Raw genomic sequence first — 25200 nt, forward strand, 5'->3', positions numbered from 1 at the left:
AACTCTAAAATAACCATGAGATTCCTTAGTTACTCTGGATGGAAATTTTCAACGTGCTGGATTTAATATTATTACGGAAAAAAAGTTGCAGTAAAATTCTAGTCCTATAAACCTGTTTATTCAGAAGTTAATTTAATTCTCCAGATGGTTGCAAGCCCGCACTGTTCGTGTCCTCTTATTGGTTCGATTCGAGTTTATGTCCTCAACATAGATGATTATTGGATTCTGGAATACACAATTTTGAAAAGTAAACAGCACCGTCTTCCCTTTTGTTGGTTTTGTCATCACGAAAGCTAGGAACATTTATATTCAACGACTTTCGACTTTGTTCGTCAAGAATCTATTTATTCTCAGAGGAACACTCTTGATAAAGGTATTTTTCATTTATCTCTTTAGTTTGGTTCCGTTTGGAGCATTGAGAGCATTGTTCATCGTTTTATAATTCGGTTGTTCGTCTACTGATGAGATGGCGCGTATAATTAATCGTCGCCGATGATCGTAATCTCCATTATTTCGATTCTGAGTAAATTTTGCGCACTGTTTTTCTCCTTTCTTTCGTTGTTAGATAATTATATTGAAGGTGATTGTTTTTACGAGGCGTTCTTAATTATCATACAGATACTGATTATAATTCTGACCAAGAAACTGCTGCGACAAACATAATACTAAAGTTGTGTTCATAAAATGTATCTGTATATAAAGCATTTTGGGCCAAAAGTTTTTTAGACTACTTTGCTTCTGTATGCTTTATTGCAGATTAATGCCAATTAATGGTAGCAATATTCAATACTAAAATTCAATTTCAATTCCATGAAATTCAATGAAAAATGAAATTCAATGAAATTCAATGAAATTCAATGAAATTCAATGAAATTCAATGAAATTCAATGAAACTCAATAAAATTAAATGAAAGAAAAAAAATACATTCAAAATTGCTTCTACTCTGCGAGCAGAGCCTTTTTAACCCGTCCTCGAATCGAAAAGGGAAAGGGCTCTGCCGACATGCTGTTGTTGCTCGTTTGAACATGCGCGGCGGTTGCCTAGAAACTGATCCTTCTCCACGCCCCCTTGATCCACTGTGGGCGCAGATTTGGTCATCTGTTTACATGAAAAACAAAAGTGTGCTCACCAAAACCGGTTTGACTGGAGGCAAAACCGGCTTGAGTAGCCCGGAGTTTGGGCTTTCGGCATTTCAAAGCAACAACAGGATGTCTGCAGAGCCTTTTCACTCGGAGGGTTTAAAAGAAAAAAAGAAGGAGAAAAGAAGAAAAGGCCTGCTCGTGGGGTAAATTGCTTCCGGTTAGTGACGGGAAATGATAACTAGCATACGGGAACTTTAAGGCTTTATGTTTTCTCACGATAATTTTAACTAGCATCATGGCGGACGTAGAGCCAGAATTTGACATGAAAAAAGACTTACCTGAATTTTTATCGTCAGTGCTCGATAGGACAGAGCAGTGTACACATAATAATGAAACGGGTATCGATAACTTGCAAGCACAATCTGTTGTTCTCGATCGAACCGTTAGTCTTTTGAGGGCTATTTCCTTAGCTGACATTCAGCAAGATCGGATCGTGTGAGAATCTCTAGCTACTGCTTTTGCATAAATACTACGGGCTATTGAAAATCATCTCAAAACTCTAGCAGTAAAACCTTCACCAATTTCTCGACGTAAATGTAAAATTCTCAGAACAGCAAATCATGAAAGAACACAGTTCAATGTATCTCTAGACACTTTGGAAGATCTTCTCAGACTTGAATTTTCATTGAAAAAAGTTCTTGGTTGTTTGGTGTGTCTCGTTGGACAGTTTATTGTAGAGTACAATGATTTCTAGCTCATCGCTCTGGTTAATGTTTACAGTACAAGTAAAACGAGTGATGAAACGTCCCTTTCAGATGTTTTGACCATATGGCACATAGTCGAGGGGGTGGGCTAAAGGTGCTACATTTAAAGGGGTTATGTTTTGTTGGACTTGGCCAGTATCGTGGGTGTCATGTCGACAATGGACTTTAAAGACTGGGCCTAAATTGTTGTATTTCCAGCTGAAACTGTATAAGATGTTTAAATTTATATTGGAATGACATTAAATTTTGTTAGACATTTAAGAATAAATATTAGCGAGAAAAACACACAACGTTTCGATGACTCCATGTCATCATTCTCAAGTGAGAAGAGAATAAAAATGAATAGTTAATTTATACCGTACGAAGGTGACAAATGTAAAAAGTTAAAAAATTTTTTTAAATAAATAATTGCGCGTGTTCGGTTCATAAATGTAAACAATTAAATAAATAGTTTCCCGCGTATGGAATCCGATTGTTTGTTCAAAGAGGGCTTCATCTTCTTTATGAAAAGCATTTCATGAACTAAACAGTCCAGTTTCCCGGTGCACTTTTTAAGTACGTTGAAATGCTTGGTCAGATCGCCGATGGTTTGTAGGCCGTGGTCGTTCTGTAGATGTTTGCCGACGGCCGAATTACGGTGCTCATTAATACGTTGATGTTAATGCCGGCTGGTCTACCCGACGTACTCTGCATCACCCAGATCACATTTATAATTATATACAACGCATTGTTGGCTAACTATAGGAGGTTTAGGCTCACGTACTCTGAGATATTCACAGATTTTGCGACTCTTGAACACGGGATGAAGGGTGTGATCGATTTTGTTGCTTAGATCTGATAATTGCCTTTTCACTGCGTCAGCTGACTCTTGTTATTTAAAAGGCAAAACCACTCGGTGAACAGCATTTTCGTTGATGGATAATTGAGCTTGCACTCCAGGGTTTTCCGACCTAACTGAGGTGACAAAGTGAGAGATGGTGGAATTGATGAGGTGGTCGGGATACTTGAGGTTTGTAAACATCATCTTTAGATGATCACATTCAGATTTGAAGGACTCCCATGTGGACGACAGGCGGAATGCACAATTCAACATGGTCTTAAGTAGTGATTTCTTCTACCTTTTATCGACGTGGCTCTGGTGATGAAGCAATAGGCCTGTGTTTGTTGGTTTCCGATAAACACTAGTTTCTAGTTTACAGCCTTTCTTGAGCACTTCCATACCGACAAAAGGTAACTTGTTTCCAGATGCTAGCTCCATGGTGAAGTGTATGGACGGATAGCAGTTATTCAGCGGTGATAATAAATCTTCTGCTGCTGGTACACTTGTGACAATACTCAACTCAACACGCGCAATTATTTATTTAAAATTTTTAACTTTTTACGTTTGTCACCTTCGTACGGTATAAATTAACTATTCATTTTTATTCTCTTCTCACTTGAGAATGATGACATGGAGTCATCGAAACGTTGTGTGTTTTTATCGCTAATATTTATTCTTAAATTTACATTTGAAATGTATATTAAAACATGTTGAGTTGCAAAAATAGCTTTTTTGGACCAGTTGCATTATAGAAAGGACATTTTTAGTGGTGCCTTATAATTGTGCTACACAAGGATTTGTCAAAAATAATAATTCAACGGTTGATTTAAAATGGAATACGTGATGGCCACAACCCATCTTTTTCAATTGCTTTCAGAAAGAGTTCCAGAACAGTTTGTGAAAGGTTGTTATTAATACATCTGAGAAACACAACTCTTCTAGAGAAACTATCTACGCATCCGTGGATTACAAAACCCCAACGAATGAGAGAATGATGACCATCTAAATGCCAAAGAGAATTTGGCCATGGGACGGAGTATTGCCTACGAGAAACAACAGTTCCCCACCTCTAGGCAGTATTCCCTGAATCCACCCTTGCTAAGGGTATGTTCGTCTGGTTGTTAACCCATGACGACCTAAATACTCCAAGACTAATATATCCGACAACAAACTAGAACTTGCAGTGCCGTTGCAAGTCATATGATTGCACTCTACGGTAAATTGTCCAACGAGACACACCAAACAACCAAGAATTTTTTTTTCAATAAAAATCCAAGTCCGAGAATATCTTCCAAGGTGTCAGGAGATAAATAGTACTGTGGTCTCTCATGATTTTCCGTTCTGAGAATTTTAAATTTATGTCGAGAAATTGATGAAGGTTTTACTGCTAGAGTTTTGAGATAATTTTTAAAATCCCGTAGTATTTATGCAGAAGCAGTAGCTAGAGATTCCCACTCGATCCGATCTTGCTCAATGTTAGTTAAGGCAATAGAACTCAAAAAAAGACTAACGGTTCGATCGAGAACAACAGATTGTGCTTGCAAGTCATTGATATCCGTTTCATTATTATGTATACACTGCTCTGTCCTATCGAGCACTGACGATAAAAATTTAGGTAAGTCTCTTTCCATGTCAAATTCTTGCTCTCTATCCGCCATGATGCTAGTTAAATTTACCGCGTGAAGATTTAAAGCCTTAAAGTTTACGTATGCTGGTTATCATTTCCGGTCACTAACCGGAAGCAATTTTGAATGTATTTTTTTTTTTATGATTCTCTGAGAATTGATAAAAACCTTCAGAGATCATTAATTTCACCAAAAATACCCTGAAATGAGCAAGAAAATAATTTTGGAACATACTCGATGGCTAAGTAGAGGGTCTGAATGAAGTTAACCGATCAGCGACAAAGGGTAAAAAGTATTTAGCTGACTACCAACAAAACAAACCAAAAAAAATTACCGATTAGCGACAGGTAAATACTAACTGAAAACCGACATCGTCCGACATTATCGATATTTGTATTCAGCATTATAGCCTAAGAGGTAGCCATTTTAAATTTAAGATTCAGTTAATGATAGAGTTTCCTGTCATTAAATTTACTTTATGATCGGGCAGGAGTGTGAGCTCATTACCCAAACAGTGTACGGCATTCGAGCTCACGATTTACCCAACGAATATGAATAACTAGCCTGTATTTTTACTCATCAACTGATATTTACCCCGACAACCGACAAAGATGGAAAAATTTGACCAACCACCGACGTGATTCCCCCTTCCCCCCCTTCCCAAATTCAGACCCTCGAAGAACAATCGACAGAATATTCACTTGTAATAAATTTCACTACGCGACTGCCCATCAAAAGTTTTTAAATCATGAGTGGAGAGACAAAAGTCTCCGTTCCTCCTGTGCTTAAATCAAATATCATTCTACAAAATGAAATATCATTTTACAAGATTTTGTCAATTATGATAATTCCACGAGATAAAGACTTCTGTCACTGACAAAGAAACCACTTCTTTGGGAATGTGTTACACTATGCAATTCAAAATTAATACCGCAGTTCAAAATTTTATACCACAGTTCAGCTTCATATATTTCATTGTATCTGATTTATCACTTTCACGGGTTTATTACGAATCAACTTAACGGCCTGCTGCCAGTTGACTTGTTAGCTCAATTGGTAGAGTGCTGCACTAGTATCGCAGAGGTAAGTGGTTCGAACCCCGTACAGGCCTGATTTTTTTCAGGTCTAATTTTCGCTATTGCTTAAATAGCGCTATCTACTGCGAGGATTGTGCATCATATGTATCTAATACCGCAGTTCAAAATTTATGAACTTCACATATTTCATTGTATCTGACTATGCAATTCGGTTTATAGTTTTAATCAAATTTTAACATTCCTTCAAAAGAGGTAACAAAATGGGCTTTTCCCTTGGTTAGGATTTAGATGGATGAAGTTTCTTACTAAAGTAACAAAGGTACTTTGATTTGGGTCAACTGATGGCCATTATAAGTCCAGTTTTTACTCAGACTGAGAAGTCGGTTTAAGTGTCTGAATCAAAAAGTATCTTGAAGCAAGATAAGAGTACTGTAACGAAACCAGAAGCACACCTCCAGGATCAAATCCCTCCTGAATTTCCGGCGTTGAGCACGGCTGCTTCGCAAGGGTTGAAAAAACCAAAACTAAAAATATTCATGTACTTAATTTCTTTATTACTTTTTATTTACCTATTTATCGAAAAAAAAGGAAAGTTACAACAGAGATCACAAAATTAACAACTGTAACAATGATGACAGCGATTACAGTTGTTTGCACAATTTAGAATCATTGCAGTTCTGAATCAATAACAATAGACATTTCGAGGAGTGTGGCGAGAAAACCAGATACAAGAAGACTTGGTGGCTTGTCTAGATTGGGCTCCTCGGATGTTCCTCGGGTACATGAATATCAGAAAATGCTGTGTTAAAGCTCTAACCATTTTAACAGCTCTTTATAGAATCAGTCATATGGATTCCTGCTTTATACGCAGAATTACATCTGATCTCTCAACGATTCTTTAATAGTAAAAGGGACACCTCTTTAAAAACGTCATAAAAAAGCTATTATTAAAATGGAGGCAAAATTACCGAGATATGATATCTAACAGACGATAGGTCCGTATTTGAAATAAAACTCACGATCTGCAACCTGTCAATTGGAGATGGGAAAAAAGTGTATGTTCACTTTTCAAATAAACAACAGTACTGGAATGGCGAACACATACGAGTTAAATGGTCTTCATAGCGACGATGTTTTCTTGAGAGCAGAGATGTTACGGAAAGTATTGTTTATTTCCAACAATTAATCTGCGAAGATTTAGCTCGGTTTAGTTTTAAATGTCACGGAAAGTCAAATTGTGAGTGAATGCAAATATATGTTTTGGAGTTGTCGGAGTCTGCTTGTTTGTTTCCTGCAATAGCGTTTGAAAATTTTGTCTTTATTCCGCCGAAAATTGAAGTGAAATAAGACGCCTTTTCTAGCTAGACACAAGGGCATACAATGCGACTTTGAGCTATAGAACTCCCTTTGTTTCTGTTGTTCGTTTTACGGCAGAAATGTCCAAATTCAAGAGACTTGCAAAGAATAAGGGAAAGTATATTTATAGAAGATCTCAGAACTTCGCTCAACTTTTCACAAACGAACAAATTGTTTTGGAGGGTTCGGCTAAATGAATGATAGTCATATTGAGTAATGTAATTGTCGACTACATAGATCTCTCGTTTTTAAGTTACTTTCAGAGAAAGAATTATTAAATTAAAAAACTTTTTTCTCGGCCGCCGGGTCTTTCTAAAACAAGTTTACAGCAACGAAATTTATTTAGAAATCAATTTTTGCGAAAAAAACAAAGCGATTTGCGGGAGAGAGAAAAGAGACAATTAATGCTATTTATCGGCCAAAGATCGTGACCGAAGTCTTTGCTTAAAATTGCCACCCCGCCGATAAAACAAGGTACAACAGAGCTAGAGATGTTTTGTAAAGCGACCTAGCATGAAAACTCGTTCTGGAGGGTCAAATTCAACGGACTAGCAAAGACCTACCGAAAGTGTGCTTGTCGTGAAACTCGTAAAAACGTTTTACAAAGTACAAATTGTTTTGGACAATTCAGATATTAATGAATGAACGTTACACTGATAAGTTATTGTATACCGTGTTTGACAAACGTTTTCAGAGCAGAGCCGTGCAAGAATCGAACAAAGTCGCAAATCTTCGGCAAAGCTGAAAAAAATCAAATTCACTCCTCTTTTACACATAGATAGCCTTTAGTAAGTATATGAATGCCATGTAGTTTTTTCCTTCAAATATCAGTTAATTCATGAGAATAACGATGGAAGCCGTTTTCAACTTAGGCAAGATCTGGCGATCCCAAACACTTGCAAACAGGGTCGTAACCAGTAATGATTTAATCGATTCGCTTGTCATAACTACTGCGCTACAAAAAGCTGTCACAGTTCCAATTTGTTGTATAACTTGCCATGGTCTAGACACCTTGATTTCATAAACATTAGATTTATCTAAGTATTCAAGAGGTAAAGAAGTTATGGCTCTCCCGCGCTTCGTAAAACGGTAGGTAAAAAAAAACGATAATTTTTAGCGTGTGCCTTTGTTTAGAATTTTGTAAGATTAAGAATGACAATATCCTAGTTAACGATCTTTCAAAATGTGCAAAGTTTACTTTGGGAGAGTAAATGTGGGAGTTTTAAGAATTTGTTGAAAATCGTCAACGAAAGTCACGCCATGTTGTGTTTGCGTGACCATTAACAAAAACAACATAGTGTTTGTTTTAGAAATCTCGGCAACTCAAAAAGCGTAAAGAACCATGAAAATAAACTGATCACAAGTTGGATATTAAATTCGCGAATTTTCAAAGTACTTCATTTTACCGTTTGTGTAATCTCATTTGTGAGGTTATCATGAACAGAGAGGCCCGCAGCTGCAGCCACGATCAAAACCAGCTTAGTTTTCTACGAATTCTTCGTAGCCCACTTTTCACATTTGTACTCTTTATACTGTTAATACAACTTTTCCTGAAAATTCTGAAGGAAACTGTAAGAGGGCTGACAAGAAAGCCATCTAGTTCAAGCAGGCGTTCCCATGCAGTTTATCATGAATCTATTTGAAACTATATACAAATTACGTCTCGCTCGCAAAGCAACACAATATTTGCATATCAGGCTAAGCAAGAGTTCGTGACAGTAGTTCTTACATAAGGCCAATAAGGGATTCCCAGTCGCCACAATTGGGTCTTTTTGCCATATGTCTCTTTTCTTTTGTTTCTGACGATCGTTGTTTCGAAGTTTACAATAAAATCAGTTCAAAACAACAAAGACTATACTCCCGAAAGAGCAAAAAACTTCCACCATTTCCCCAAGAGCAGGAACACGCGAAGTATTGTCTTTATTAAATTTAGTATCTTTATTCAGTTCAGATGGGAAATAAACATGCATGAACGAGTTTATTTCAATTACATAAAATTGAGGTGTTCGATTCTTCAAAAGTAAGTAACGTGAAAGATAAATTCTTGGTAAAATAGTTTATTAGCGATCTAAAGAGGAATCAGCTACATTGGGAGAGAACGCATACTTCCTTTCTCCCCACCCAATGAAAAATTCAACTGTCATGCAATCTCGTTCAGCCTCTATGCAAATTTTTATAGCGGGGCTCCCAAGCGCGAAGTGCGCGAGGAGCAGAGCCCTATACCCATGGAATATGTTCAAACTCTTTTCGTTTGGTTGTCACGTGACTAACTGAGCGTACGCACTTACGTTCGTACGTGCCCTCTGTCATGTATGCTATCACGAAAGTACTATATCAAATTTGAAAATATGGCGTCCGCGCGACCGACCCTCAGAATTTTCAGGTCGGTTTTTTCGTTCATTTGCGATCGAGTTAGACCTTGTGGAACTCATAATGTAAAGTAACAATGCTATAGAATACTCTGCTTGGAAAAGAATAGATATCAATGTCTTAAAGGTGACAGAATAAGCTCTCGAGTCAACGACACAACGATTCTCTAAGGCGATGCGAATTATGGACGTAAAGTGAAAACCGAACTTTCGGACTTCATGCAGGGCCTAGCGACAATTTGACGATTCGATGACCCGGTAAATATTATGTTCGAGTAACAATGTGTTCAAAAAGTATTGTTTATAAAATATTTTGCGTCAAATTGAACTTTTTTCAGAATTTTCAAGATAACGCTGCGCAATTTCTGGCCTTGAAGGCTAGTAAACAACGATCTAAGCATGATCAATTTTACCGCGTGGGCTTTGTATGTAGCAAGCAGGACGAGAGTAACTGGGACTAGCCAAGGTGATTATCATGGGATTGAAAAAAGAAAAGGATCTCACGAGGAAAACAAGACGGTGGAAAACGACAGTGGAGGCGAACGTTACTGTTTGTTGTGTTAGTTATTTCGCGTGATTAAAGTAGTGTGCGACATGTACACGTAAGAAATTCGTACGTTTTTCGCTCATAACAGCAAATCAAAAACTGTTTGGAGTCAATTTGTCGTCGCGAAATATTTCTTGGCCATTTTAGTCTTGCTTCAGTCCATGAAACTTGAGATCTCTTCACTCACGGACAAATTCGCATCTTCCATTTTGAAATATGATCCACATGCCCATTTGCACATATGCGAAAATATTTAGAGATTTTTATCTTTCATTTTGATTTTCGAGTTAAAACGTAATATGCACCTATCGCATTTTTCGTCGGAAATAAGTTGTTTAATCAGTCTTCTTTCGCTGGAGCTTGTTTTTTGGAAAAGATGATTTTTTAGAATTTACTGCGAATTGTGTTTGCTTTTTTGGTTTCTCCAAAATTTTGACTTTTCACAGGCACTTGTTACACGTAAGTGGCAATGGGTTTAATCTATACTGAATGAATATTTTTGGCTAAAAAATGTTTAATATATACCAAAAGAAATTTTATCGCAAAATTTTCAGTTATTGGGAGCTCCGCTCTTAGGCTTGGCTAAATTTCATGACATATTAGATTTAAGCGAAGCAAATTTGCCTACAGTCTGTCAAACAACAGATAAATGCTGAACAGGATCGACGATAGGAAACTCTGAACATAAGCTTTAAATATTCGGCTTGATCAGTGTTTTAATGAATTTTGTCGCAAAGAATACCAACACGTCGATCAAGCGCACAAGGAATACAAATTGCAGAGTTTAGACGTTTTCAGGAGCAGCCGTTTTGATCAAGCCGCGACATAAAGTGACGGTGCACCTGTCAAACTTACGGGGACCACAGAATAGAGAAAACGGAAAAACAGAAAAACTTTGGACTCTTACGAACAGCTAAGAATGTAATATTTGAGTTGAGGTTATTGTATTTACTTTGCTACATGCATCGGAGTCGTGTCAATTTTTATCATATCGATGTCCTGATGGTCACATGTACACAACAGGATGGCGTGATTTTATGTCTTTCTTCACGATTTTCAAAGAATTGTTAGAAATCCCAAATCCATTTCCCCAAACTAAACTTTACATATTTTGAAAGATCATCAACTCTAGTAATGTCATTTGTAATCTTACGAAATTCTGAACAAAGGCACATGCTCAAAATTATTGTTTTTTTCGCCTACCGCTTTACGCAACACTGACACAGGAGAGCCATAAGCTTTTGACTTCTCTTGAATACTGGGATTAATCTAATCTTTATGAAATCACGGTGTTTAGACTATGACAATTTGTACAACAATTTGGAACTATGATAGCTTTTTCTAGCGCAGTTGTTTTTGATAGGCGAGTCGAGTGAATCTTGATTTATTTTAAACCTGTTCGGTGTCACCAAATCGATCCCGTAACTGAAAACGAAACGTTTTAACTTTGCCACGCAATGTTTCATTTTTCAACGGAGATCCTCTTAACTGTCTTAGTTACTTTTACAACAGGTTTTTAGGCCGCGTTTCATGTTGTCAGCCAACTTTTATTGCCATGAAATTCATTTCCGAACCCTTTTTCTTTACTCATTGAGGATATTTTGTTTTCGAGGCTTCAAAAGCTTTTGTTTTACGAGTAATGGGGAAGCGATCCACGAGTGCATTCCAACAAAAGTTAAGAGCAGTTCTCCGAGAAAGTGAAGCAAAGTTGGAAATGAAAATTTTTTAACCCCTCCCTCAATTTTTTGTGTGGACGTAGGTTACCTTGTGGGGATAAGCAAAAACAACCATATTTGGATTGGCAGATTTATCGTTGCCATGGTAACCGCACCAGATGAAGTCGGCCTCAGGACCATGTTTTGAGCAAAAGTTCTCAAAAAGTAAAAGTAAACAAGTCTGGTTCTCGGATGCATGCGAACCAATTCAAATGAAATTCATACAGCTGGCAGAGCCACTCTTCCAGTTTATATAATTTTCGGTTAAAATATTTTGGGTTTTATAAACAAGAAGAAAATTCTCGTCTTACCATGTTCCCTCTCAGCCATTTAGACAAGCAGGAAAAACAAGCACAACCATATTTACAATTTCTCCAAAAGTACTCTTTCCACATCAGGCAAATTAGCAGCAGATATTACACAGATATTGAAGTGTTTCAATATTATAAAATCAATTTGGGGGAAATTATATTTTGGCCATGGGTGCTGAAGACACGTGGGGCAAATTGCAAAACATTGCAAAATTGATAATTTTGAGGGCTCTTGTATTTGACTCAAACAAGCTTTAGAGAGACAAAATCAGCCGTAAAAGTATATTTTATCATCTTTTCTATTACCTACATTTAGTTGATAAGGTTTTGGCAAACGAATTTGATGAAATATAGCTTGATACAAAACCTACCTTGAAGGTTTTGGGAATTTTTTCAGGATGCTTTCGTCGCGTGGTTCTCTCCAGTGTCTCTCCTTCGCTCGCTCCATTTTCTTGACCAAATCTAGCGCAGACTCTAATCTAACGGTTACTTCCATCGAATCTCCAGAGATGATGATACAAGTAGCCGCATACACTTGACAAAGAATAGTTTTCAAGGTCAAAACATGGTAGTAATACTTGCGATTTCTGCCGTCGAGCACCTAAATTTATCAATATTATCCAACTAGGAAGCAAACTAAATTTTTCGACACCAATGTACAAAGCAAATGCATGCCTTTCAACAATCCAAAGTAACGTCATCGGCTAAAATCGAGTCAGACATTGCGACAGTCGATAAGCCTAGAATGGTGAATAAACTGAACGCGTAGGCCGGAAGTTCGAGAAGCACGACTGCTAACCGAGTGTAACACAATGCAATAGGATGTAACACTGGATGTAAGTGTAATGATATCCTCTTGTTATGGGGCTGTTTTACAATGGCAATGGTGAAGAAAGCCCCCCCCCCTCCCCCTCGAATAAACAACGAAAACCGAAAAACCGAAGCATCAAGTAAAAATTAAACGTTGAGCAATCTCATACCCTGGGAAAATGGGAACAGGGTTGAAAAGTTTGGGTGCTACGGGAATGAGTTTTCCTGTCTCCTCTTGATATTCTGGGATTGGTCTTTCACCAAACTGTACTGGATATTTTTTGCACCGGCCCCTCCAGTAAATCCCCAGACGATCTAGGTGATGTTAACAAATATCAAGCCAGCTTGCATTGCTTAATCGTGATTAACATCAAAAAAACCCTTGTAAAATGTATGCGTTGAGGCATATCCAGTACCTTGATGCAAACAGACTTAGAAAAAGCGCGACAACAATATACCATACACGAAGAAAACTAAAGTTTCTTTAAACAAATGCTGAGAATTTGCATCATAACATAAATCTAAAAACAAAAATCAAAGTCAATGAAGCTGAACTGAAGCTTGCGTGATTATTGAACGCATGATCAAAATAGCCAAACCCAAAAACAAAAAGATCGCTTTTAAATTATAGATTGTGAAAATACAATTACAAATTCAGTTATGAATAACAATTCGTCACAAGAGAATGAAAAATTCGCACGTGAAATGTTGTATGTATTTACCAGCACGGTAAAGAACTAGATCCATTTCATCCTTGATCTCACCACGGTTTATACCACTGCGTGGGCTTGCACGTGCCTGGAAATTTCCCTTTGACATTCACTGAGTTGTTATTGTTTCCACTGCACTCACAAACGTCCCCTTTGGGATGTAAAAAGAACAACTTTCCATTGTCTCGACCAAGATATTTTCCTTCACACGACGATATGCAAATTTCTCTTACAGAATTTTTGATCGACGGCACAAATTTACTTCCGGTCAGCCCCCCCCCCCCCGCCCCCCCCCCCCATACCGAATAAAAAAAACAGCAACAAACCAATAAACAACAACAAAAACAAACATAGATAAATAAATAAACAGAAAGAATGCCAAAATTTGGGCAGACATTAGGTACTGACTGTGAAAATTTATCGGCCTGGAGAAGACTTATTTATTTCTGAAGGATAGGTGGGTCAAACATTACAACTTCGTAACTTCTAATGTATACGCTAATGCCCCAGATTAGCGACGTATCTTACATGTAGGCCATCATTAATATCCAACAAGCAATGAATTAAAGAAAAAAACAAACAAACAAACAAACCCAGGAAACATGGGCGGCTTATGTGGACAAATGTTGGGTTGCGTAAAACGATCAGTGAAGCACTTTTCTTTTGTCTTCTTTATTCACCGCTGTAAAACAGTCAAAAAAGCGGATCAATAGTCGTCCTTTTATCTCTTATCGATGATATATTGTACCAAAAATATCTAAAGAAGAGACAATGCCATTGCGACAATGTCGTTTTATCTGAAGCTACAAAAACAAGCAAACAAAAAGCGGGAAAATCGCATTTTAAAAGTACATCCGGTCAGCAGTTTTGTTCATCGCATTTCCGGTCTACATACGTGTGGCCATAAACAACGATTTCATCGCTTCTCGGCCATGCACAGCGAAATGTAGGGCTCGATTTAGTCAAAGAATGAATTCAGAATCGTTGCAGACATGCATTTGCTTAGCCGTGATCTTGATGCATCTAATAAACTTCTTGGATAGATTGTATCGATGAATTATTTCGATACTCGACACACGACTGTGTTTGACCTGTTCGATTGTTCTTTATTTTTGTTAATGCATCATTATCTCTGGTCTAAAAGTAGATGTCTGGTGAGGCTAGCCAGTTAGATTTGACCTTTCCGTTAGAGTCTGCAAATTTTTTTGGAGAAAATGGAGCGAGCGAACTGAGAAGAGACCCATACTATACTACAAAGGCATCCTGAAGAAATTTCCAAAAGTTGCAAGGTAGGCTTTGTTTCAATTTATATTTCATCAAATTCGTCGTTCAAAACCTAATCAATCAAAGGTGGATAACAGATAAGATGATAGAAAATACTTCTGAAGCTGCTATTCTCTATCAAAAGCCTGTTTGAGCCAAATACAACACCCATTGCCAAAATATAGTTTTCTCCAAATCGATTCTATGATGTTTAGAAACTTCAATATCTATGTAAGCTCTGCTGCTACTTTGTTTTTGTTTTTTGTTTTTTTTCTTTTTTTGGGAAAGAGTACTTTCGGAGAAATTCCGAATATGGTTGTGCTTGTTTTTCCTGCTCGTCAAAATGGCTGACAGGCAACATAGTATTACGAGCATTGCCTTCTTGATCGTAAGACCCAGAATACTTTATCGGCAAATTTTATGAAGTAGGAGGGTACCTCTACCATTTTTATCAATTTCATTTAAATTGGTTTACGTACGCCCGGGAACCAGACTCGTTTATTTTTACTTCTTGAGAGTGAATTCTACAGTCAAAACATAGACCTCAGGCCCACGTGATCAAGTCCTGTTACCATGGCAACGACACACCTGCCGATCCAAATGTGACTGTTTTTGTTCATCTTCCTAGGTAACCTACCTCCACACAAAAAAAGAAGGGGGGTTAAAAATTTTCATTTCCAACTTTGCTTCACTGTCTCGGGGAATTGCTCTCAATAAGTTTGAAGACATACATTTCTGTAATCTTCGGATATCTCCAACTGAATTTTCTAAGTATCATAGAAAATTTATCGCTTTTTAACACATGCAAGATTTTGGGTTGGGAAGAATTGGGAGGAATTGCTTTTTCAAATAAACGACAAGGTCCAGGCGAAAGCAAACATTTGTTAATTTCAAACTAAAGTAAACTTTTAACCCAACGCAAAGAAATATTGATAAATATTAATGCAGACACGAATTAATTAAGTAACGTGACAAGCCTGTCAAAAACTTGCTTAATCATGACCATTACAGGGAAATCTTTGCAGAAAGAAAAAGAGTTTTTCGGTTCTCCGAGAGGACAATTTTGCCGACTTGATAACGCTCCGGCCAGAAGGGCGCAGAGAGCGCTCGTGCCAGTCCTACTGTGCATCACACATCGCTCAACTTCTCTCCACCCTGACAAAACTGAACCCGCTTCACTCGCTATCACTCCTTTACGGGAAGTAAACCGTGGAAGCGTACACAGTTTGACCTATCCCTGCAGTCGTACAACACAAATCGACTTCATGTAATTAATATGTGCTTCTATACTCGAACAGCTATCTTGAATAGAGTCGATAGCTATGTTATTACCCCATATTATCACACTTCCAGCCCTCGTAACAGATTGAAATTTGCAACTGCACCGAAACTGCTTTGGAGTCGTTTTTTTATACCCTTTTCTGAGAGAAGAAGTCCTTAGCTTGTCGAAAAAAAATATATTTTTTCCCAATTGTTAGTCCTGTTCTGGGCGTCCACGTCAAAACACCCCGTCTCAATTCAATTCCTTCAGATTCTTCGGCCAGGCGATTTCTTTTTGCCATGATTCGATAGTCACGAACAAATTTTTGAGGAAGTATCATGCAGTCATCCAGCAAATACAAGCAAATACTGGTAAGCAAAGAATTCACACTGTATCCTAGCAAAACATTAAACTAATTTTGACTTCATATTCATTTATGGAGGCAGCATGGTCGAGTGGTTAGGATGCTGGACTTGTAATCCGGTGCCCCGGGTTCAAGTCCTCCACCCTGCCGCTCAATGGATTTGTACTCGGTTGCCTCTAGTTCGTCTCCTCGGCTGCGCTCTGTAAATAGCCCCCTGGTCTACCTCCTGCCAGTGGGGATTTTTAAGCACTTAGTTAGTGTACATTGTGGCTGAAAAGCTCCTACGGGAGAGCTTCAATTAACGTATTATTATTATTATTTCATCATTCTTAACGGAATCGTTCCTTCCTCACAGTTGTGTTGCAAAAAGTCCTGATTTGAGGAATTGACCGTTGATCAAAGGAGACGACCATACTCGCTACCTCGTTACTAAGGTGAAGATACAGAAGAGGAAAAGGAGTCAGCCTCTTTAAAGTTGAGCGACAATAAAGGGCATAGATACTGAAGAAGACAAAGAAGCATATGGCGTCACCAGACCACAAACGAGGCCATCATGTCATTAACAATGGTGTGAAAGACATATACCGTGATATTATAAAAGAATTTGTCGATACCTTTGGTGAAGCTTATCTCAAAGGCTATAGTTATTCAAACCTTATAGATATGAATATCATAACTAAAGTTCAAAGTGGTGGTCTTCCTGTAGACTGTGTGCTTCGGGCCGCGCCTTTGACCGACCAAGTAAGGAAAAACATTGAAAATAGCACTGTGCACACCCCAGAAGGTCAAACCTACGATAACCATAAAAATGCTGAAGACTTCGGTGATGCAAAATCAAAGCTTTTAGCCGGAGTCACCATATTAATGCGGAATATTTGCCATTCGCTCAAAAATGAAAACAAAATGCCTGAGGATCTTAATGAACGTATTGGGAGGCTCCGTAAATTTATTGCAAAAAAATTCAGAAGAGATGTTTTTGTTGATACGCAAGCTAAAAATTGGTGGGAGGAAGGAAAAGGTCCAGATGACATCGCTAGGCTCGAAAACTCGATACCACAAGTGGAGAAAATGATTGGGAACATAGCAGGCAAGGGCACCATACAGCTGGTCTTACATTGGGGACAATGGGCTTTTCGTGTGTCAGAGGGACTAGATTACACTCATATATAACCAAAGTGATAAGTTGGCTTCCATTTCTACCCTGAAAGGGAACACTGAGAAATCAATTGTGAAAGCTTGAAGTAGAATCAAACCTTGTCCGTTAATAGTTTCATTCGGCTGTTTGCTTTTGATTAATGTCTTTTAATTACGTTTCACACTCTAGAAAAGCCGGCACTGTTAAGAAAGGCCGCTAAATGTTATCCTCATCAAAAAGTTGCATAGTGTAGCGCCGATATCGGACATGCACAGCATAATAGTTGGCGTTAGAGAGTAAGAAGGGAGAAATTGATGATCATAACACGTGAGGATATCAGACCTATATTAGTTTTTTACATCTTTCGAATAGCCCGGATCAGACTGGTAATACAGGCAACATGAATTGCTTATATATAGGACCGCAGCCTTCGTAATGAGTCTTGTGGCCTTACATACGGGCAGCTTTATCTCAGAAGACAAACCTTCAAAGCAACACGATCGCTCGAGCTAGTTGCGTTGTGTTTTTCCAACGTAGAAACAAAAATCTGGGGACGGTAAGCAACGAACGTTTCAAAAACTATAAGAACAACTTGAATAAACGAAAAAGCTTGAAGCTTCTCCGAGTTTGTCTCAGACCGGGTTGTCCGATATCTTTAAATCATCTTTTACACTTCTGATATACTAACAACAATTGTCACAAGTAGTACTATAAATGCATTTCCGTTGGGTAAACCTTAGATTAGGGGTGACAATAGCAAAAGATGGATGATTCCGCAAATCTTTCTCGTTGTCGATGAACGTTAAAACCGTTAAACCATTTCAATGTGATGCAATCATGATGCAAATGCAATTTAGAAAGCATGTTAATTTACAGAAATACTTTTTTAAAGTATGTCTAGACCTCTGAGAGACAGATGTTGTAAAGGCAACGATAATGATGAGAAAAAATGCCCTTAATAAAAAGCGAAAGATTGTTGTTCATTCTGACTTATCAATGCCACGTATAAATAGGGACGCAAATAAATGTGATTATGCTAATGTGTAAACGAGTTTTCTATATCTATTGTATCTCAATATATTTTTAATTAGTTTTCATTGCGCCTAGCATTGTCTCGAATCATAGTTCTGCACCAAAATCTCTTTACATGGCTTTATCGACCCAATGGATTGCCCTGTTTTTCAGTGTAAATACCTCCTACTAAACGAGCTGAAGGCCGTACTATGAGTCAAAGACCGACTTTTTCCGCTCAGGTTTATGGTCCAAGCGCGAAGCGCACTTTGGCCATAAATCGAAAAGGAAAACAACAAGGTTCCGTAAGCTACTATACGAATTGAGAAAACATATTTAGTAAATCTCTTAGTTTAAATAGAGGGGAAAGACTTCAATTAAAAAAAACCTTAGAACATAGCGGGCTGTACAGTGAAACACAGCCCACTAAATTGACAAATTATTGCCCACGTACTAAGTGCTTTCGATCAGAGATATCAGTAATTGTATGTGATTTACCAGACGGGAGGTCCGTGTTGGGAAAAACTGTGCCCGAAGTCTTGGATACCCATTACAGACTGATCCATGTTGGTGAATAATATTTGTATTTATTTCTTAACACTTGACAAAATGAATGACTATTGTCATACGAAAATCATATCTGTGAACGGCAGGTTAACAAATAAAACACAAAGCGATCTTCGCAGTAATGAAAACTAATTGAGCAAAAGTGATCACTTCTGCTCAATTCTGATCAAAAGGGCAGAAAAAGAATCAGGCCTTTTATGGGATTTGAATCCATGACCTCTGCGATACCGGTGCAATGCTCTACCAACTGAACTAACAAGCTAACAGGGAGTTGGTCATCATGTTGGCTCGTGATAAGCCCGTAAGGTGTTAACCAAATTTACCTCTATTACCCCTGCTCAAATGAAAGCTTTGATAAGGTCCTGACCAGATCGGTGACAAATCTACCAAATTTTCTCGAGACGACAGCAATATAGCGTTAACAATAATGAAAAAGTGCACAGCAATTGCACTGAGCAACCATTACATATCATTAGCCCAGAATACATTGCGCACTGTCTAAGATGACGGCCGCGAGAAATTCGAAGTGGCTGCAAGAGCCTTCTTTGGAACGACAAGAAAAAAAAAAAAAAAATCTCTTGGTAAGGCAATATTTATGCCAGGTCTGTTGAGAAGTATATTTGGAACATTTTGGGCGATATTTGTAAAAAGAGTGGAGGTTCCCTTTAAATCCATAAAGCGAAACAACTCGATCTTTTTAAGCGCATAAAGGCTGATAGTTTCGAAAGAAACTGTTTGGGGCTGCGTCGGTGGGAGTAACGAAATAATTTGGATATATCAACAAAGTTGAAATGGTAAATTGGCCACCGTAACGATAACAATAGCTGACGTTTCGAGCGTTAGCCCGTCGTCGGAGCGAATAGAGCAATTGTGGGTTGCGTGTGCTTTTAAAGGCAGAAACATTTTAAGCGCAGATGACTTGATTACTGGAAAATTAACTCGTTTTTCAATAATGATTCAAAGTTCTACTTATCACTCGTGATCAAACGTAGTCAATTTTGATCGTTCCCGTTCACTCGTGGTCACTCGTGGTCACTCGTGATCGCTCGTAGCCACTCGCCGTCACTCTTGTGTACTTTTGGACGAGGCCATAAATCTTGGGTGCACATTCATTTTGTAAGCGGCTTTTAGTTCTCTATAAAAAATATTTTGAAGAAAACTGCTGAGTGAAAATTCTATTAGTTTGTCGCTACAGCTTTCTTGAAGAACCAAAAAAACATGGGAACTTTTCCTTCTTCGCGAGCCTCTGTGTAAATCTAGTCTGCGAAAATTCCTAAGGTTTTCCACTTTTACCGCGCAGGGAAAACGATAAGATCTAATAACGGCGCAAGCGATCGATTAAACTGTATTTTAACAAACATTTAATAAATTTTAATAAATCTAGGTCGAGTAACATTACTTGTAATGTGTCCTTAGCGGTTTTCTTTCTACTTTGTGCCCAGTTAATTTGGCTGTGATCAACAGACGAGAATAAAATTGCCTTTGTTATTGCAACCACAATAATAAATGGGAGCGCCAGATTTTTTATTAGCTAATGTGGGTTTCATTAGTAAAAAGCAGCCAGACATACGTCTCGAATTTTGATTAAGTCAAAAATTCTAATTTTTTGGTCAAATTTAGATTAAACCACGCCTCAGCTGTAGTTGATGAGATATCGATGGCTCGAGGTAGCACCCCCTTTCAATGATTTCCGCGGACCACACACACACATACACACACACACGCACGCACACGCACGCACACGCACGCACACGCACACACACACAGCTACTTTTAAGGTGGTTCGTACCAGTTTCCTCGCGCGGGGAACAGGTCACTCTTGCGTGACGCGCGTGAGAGAAACGTGCGAAAGAAGCGCGAGATCAAAAGATGAAAATTCAAAACAAACATGGCGGCGCGTGGAATTTTTTCTACTTTTGTGAGTTTACCTAAGAGCTTGTATTTGATGTGTTGAGCGGCCACTGTGAATGCAGGAGATAGAAACTAAGATAACGAAGACGATTTTCGGAGACGATTTTCGGAGAAGTAAAGATTGCTTCACTTCAGATTTAAAAGAAATATACAACCGATATGAAATCTTGCGACGGCGAAAAAAGAAGAATTCAAGTGAAGGATAATCTACCTGAAGTGGAAGAGGACTTTGAAACTTGAAGGAAAATAATATGATATAGCCAGAAGTCATGTGTAGGATTTTTAAGATGAGCTCGGGATGCTGTCTTTGACGGCTGTTTAATGATTTTCTTAGCAGTAAACGTCTGTAAACATAAGATCGTAGGTACTCGCGCGAGCACACGCAAATGTCAGCGGTAGCTAAAACAGATCATGAGCAAATGTCGATCTTATAGAATCCAGATTTTTAAATGCGCGAGAACACGCGTGGAAATTGCTAAACTTGCGAAAGCTATTGCATGGAAACAAGTCCGGTGGCCCCTTCTTTTTATTGTTCCAATATGATAATAACGTCGAAAGGAATCATCAGAAATTAAAATAGAAAATTCTAAGGAAGGAAATTTGTGATGTGTGAAAATTGCCCTTTTTGTAGATTTTCTGAAATTCCGCTCCGTATAATTTTTTAAAAATCTTTGTGCATTTTCCTTTTCAAGTGCCAAAAGCAATCACTGAAAAAAATCAGGGGGTCACCGGGTTAGTTTTCGAATTATTTAAGCCACAAGCTAAAAATGCGTCTGAATAAGCCTATGAAAGCGTTGCCATGGAAACTGCTAGTGACGAAATGACACTTTTTGGATAACCAATGATTATGTAATTCAACCCCGTAAAAGTGTTCAACTAGCCTTGGTCAGTCTTTCTGTTGTATTCTTTCAAAGTTATAAACCATCAAAAAGATGAAAACCGGTACGAGCCAGCTTAAACTTCTAAAGGTTATTGAAGGAATACTTTCAGGGAAAACGATTCTCAAGAGGTAGAATGACTTAAATGAAAACAACGCGGCCAATTTCATAAACTGAAAAATTCCCAGTGTCAAATTGGTCACAAACGTACCTTAAATCTTTCATTTCCTCGTAGGTTTAACCCTTCAATTTTTTTTTTAATTTGGTAGCCAATGGCGGACGAGCCGGAATTTTGCGATGGCACAGAGGAGATTTTTGGCATGGAAATCCCGTTTGATTCAGATGTGAAATATGTTATCGAAGAAGGGGTTAAGGAGGCAAGACAAATGGACCCTGAGAAAAGAGCACAAGTTATTGAAACCGCAGGATATTTAGCCTACGACATAATGATTGTCGAGAGCCTAGGAGATCATGAAGACGCTAAAGTAGCCAAGGGAAGGAAGGAGGCCGCTGAAAAGCTCATGAAGGACGAGTTGAAAAAGATGAAATCACAAGTAGAGGCTTTAAAACCACAACGTTATCCAAACGCAGAATTACTCAAAGAAGCAAAAAAGGCGGCTGAAGATAAAAAAGAGAAGATTTTTAGCGAGGGAAAACCACAAACTGCTGAAAAAACCTCTAAGCAAGAGGATTTGAAACAACTCGAGAGCAAATTCGAAGGAATGGGAATACAAAGAAAGGTGAGAAACGGTGGACAAAGAGAAGAATTTGAAGAGATATAAGTTCAGTGGTATCATACTATCAACAAAGATGTTGTATTTATCGATTGCCGAAAAGCTAAAGGGAGAACTATTCCCTAGAAATGGTTCTCAACTGCATCTGAAAGTGAAGTTCAATAAGTTGCTCTGGATACCCCGTCGCGTTAAGGTATTTTGTTAGAGAGAATCTCTCCATGTCTAGCCTTGATCATGAGCTTGACTCAGGCAATTTAAAGAATGACATCGAAGATTTTACAGCAACTGCCCCAAAGGGTAAGAAGCACTCTGATGACTGCTACAAGGAATTTTATTAAGCCAAAGAAAGTCTAATAGATGGGGCGATACAAGTCATGCTTCATGAATACAAGTGTGGCAGAGGGGAGGGCTGTATTTTGGTATGGGTCTGTCAATTCACAGAGGCCTAGAATTACCGAGGAATCGGAAGACATAAGTAAATGGATCAATTATCCAAAACAAAATTAAGGAGCATGGTTTGTTCTTAGATTATCAGGATTTCAAATGGTGGGTAACATACGTAGGAAAAATCTCCGAAGAATAGGGGACTGGAATTGACATTTATTCCTTTCCTTTTCTTTTGCAACTAGAGAAAAAGACCTAAGCGGAATCTCATCGCAACCACTGAGGCCAGAGGTATGTTTTGATTAGTTTTTGTTCTAGTCTTGCACTTGCCTTTCAAACCTTACTTCAAGCCTCAATGTTTAAGAGTAATACGAACATCATCATTATCACTGAAATTTAACTAACTGGGGTCGTCTGTATATTTAATTAAAATCTTAAATCATCATTTCTGACCCAGTTTTCATCCCATTTAAAAGGAATGAGAAATAGGCTTGCTCTACCATAATAATTAAATAGTTCCAAGTAGATGTAAATTACTAAGAGAGTCCTTTTTTTTTCTAGTATTTGAATATATTTGACTCTGGTAGAAATTAAAGAATGTCCCCCTCACTTACGTCTTCGGGTCATAAAATTTTCTTACTACTTTAATTGGGATGACCACAAAGATAGGGTGGTTATTAGCCACGACATGATGGAAGAAATACAACATGTATGAAATAGATTTAACAATATTTTAAATTTTCATTTAGATAACAAAAAGAAGGGAAAAAGGAGAAAACCAGAAGACATGAAGTTGGACGTAATGACCAAGAAGAGGGGAAAAAAAATGACATAAAAAGTATAGTAATAACAAGACGTCATATGATAATCAACTCAAACGCTAAACGAAAAAAAAAAAAAAGAGTAGAACTAATGAATAGACAATAATCTATCATACGTTTTATTACAAGTGACCATGCACAAAGATCCTTTGTTTTTGCTTGCTCTCATAAGGTTGGGAAATTGTTGCCTTAAAACATTTTTTAGCTATTTTCCCCGACTGTAAGAATGAGAGTTGTCCACCTTTATTTTTTTTACATCCTAGTTTAATGTTTGATGAACTTTTACCTTCGTTGTTATACTAAGAAGAAATGTCACAAGTACTTAGAAGTGTATTTCGTTTAGATCAACCTTAGTTTCAGCGACAATAGCAAAAGATGGACGATCTCAACCAATCTTTTTCGTTGTCGATGACCCTTCGAGTAAAACATCACAATGTAATGGTGGAAATTTCAATTTAGAAAGCATTTTCATATACAGAGAGACGATGAGTTTTTATTTTTAGTATGTTTAGACCTCGGGAATATCATAGCGTCAATAATAATGATAATAACTATACCGCTATACGAAAAGCGAATGATTCTTGCTCATTCTGACTTATCAATGCAAACGTACATGTAAGTAGAGACGCAAATAAATTTGTTCATGCCAATGTATGAACGAGTTTTCGTTACTTCTTGTATCTCCACATATTTTTAATGAGCTCCTAGCACCGTCTCCGAAATCATTATGATAGTTCTACGGCAAAATCTTATTACAAGGTTCGATCGACCGAGTGGATCGCCCAGTTTTTCAGTTTAAATACCTCTTACTTAGCGAGTTCGAGGCCGTACTGTGAGCCGTACTGTGAGCCGTACTGTGAGCCGACTTTTTCCGAAAATCATCTATGTGACCTGCAGGTTAAGACAAAGTGTAAGTGATCTTTGTAGTAATCAGCTATAAAGAGTTACTGAAGAATACTTCAACTTAAAGGGGGAAAACGCGGATTTTGTGGCCAGAATAGGTGTAGCGATCGTGACCTGATAATCTGTACGGAGAGTTTCTAACGTTTGCAGGCCTAAGAAGCAATTTTGATATTTCCACAACTTTTCCAGGGAAATGAAGTTCATTTAAGGGAATTTTACCGATGAAATTTAGTTCCATAGTGAGAACACTGAATTCTTAAATAACATTATTAGAACGCACTACGACAAAATCAGCAAAATCGAAAGACAACAACATCGAAAGGAAACAACACCAAACGCCATTCAGATGTTTTTACTTGCGGTGCACTATTTTCCTTTTTCCAAATTAGTTTCTATTGTCTCTGCAGAAATCATGGAGCTTTAATGAAGTCCGCGTTAAAAATGTGCAGAAAGTGCAAATAAATATAAATAAATACAATCTTCTGTGATCGATGAGTCAAATTTCTGGTAATGATTAACCGAATTCTTTCAGGGGAAACGATTATCAAGAGGTAGACAAACTTAGAACAAAACAAAGCTGTCTAATCGGTCAAAAATTTACCTCAAATCTTGTTTGCTCACAGGTTTAGCCCTTTCAAATTATTTATATCTAGCAGCCAATGGCGGAAAAGCAGGGATATTGCGATAGAAGATGTATGGCAAAAAAATCCCGTTTGATCCAGATGTGAATATGTTATAGACAGAGGCATTGAGGAGACCAGAAAAATGGACCCTGATAAAAGACCACAATTAATTGAAATTTCTGGGTATTTAGCTTACGA

General features: G+C 37.9%; 1 protein-coding gene across 1 annotated transcript; it reads left to right on the forward strand.

Annotated features, from left to right (window-relative positions):
* Positions 1–218: 218 nt before the first annotated feature.
* LOC148730804 (uncharacterized) lies at positions 219–24147 on the forward strand. The gene is made up of 4 exons (XM_088761322.1): positions 219–373; positions 21807–22277; positions 22901–22946; positions 23405–24147. Exons 2-4 carry the CDS (start codon positions 21810–21812, stop codon positions 23488–23490), a joined length of 600 nt encoding a protein of 199 aa, XP_088617448.1. The 5' UTR covers positions 219–373; positions 21807–21809; the 3' UTR covers positions 23491–24147.
* Positions 24148–25200: the final 1053 nt, after the last annotated feature.

This window comes from Stylophora pistillata, chromosome 5 (genome assembly GCF_964205215.1).
Source record: "Stylophora pistillata chromosome 5, jaStyPist1.2, whole genome shotgun sequence".
Lineage (NCBI taxonomy): Eukaryota > Metazoa > Cnidaria > Anthozoa > Scleractinia > Pocilloporidae > Stylophora > Stylophora pistillata.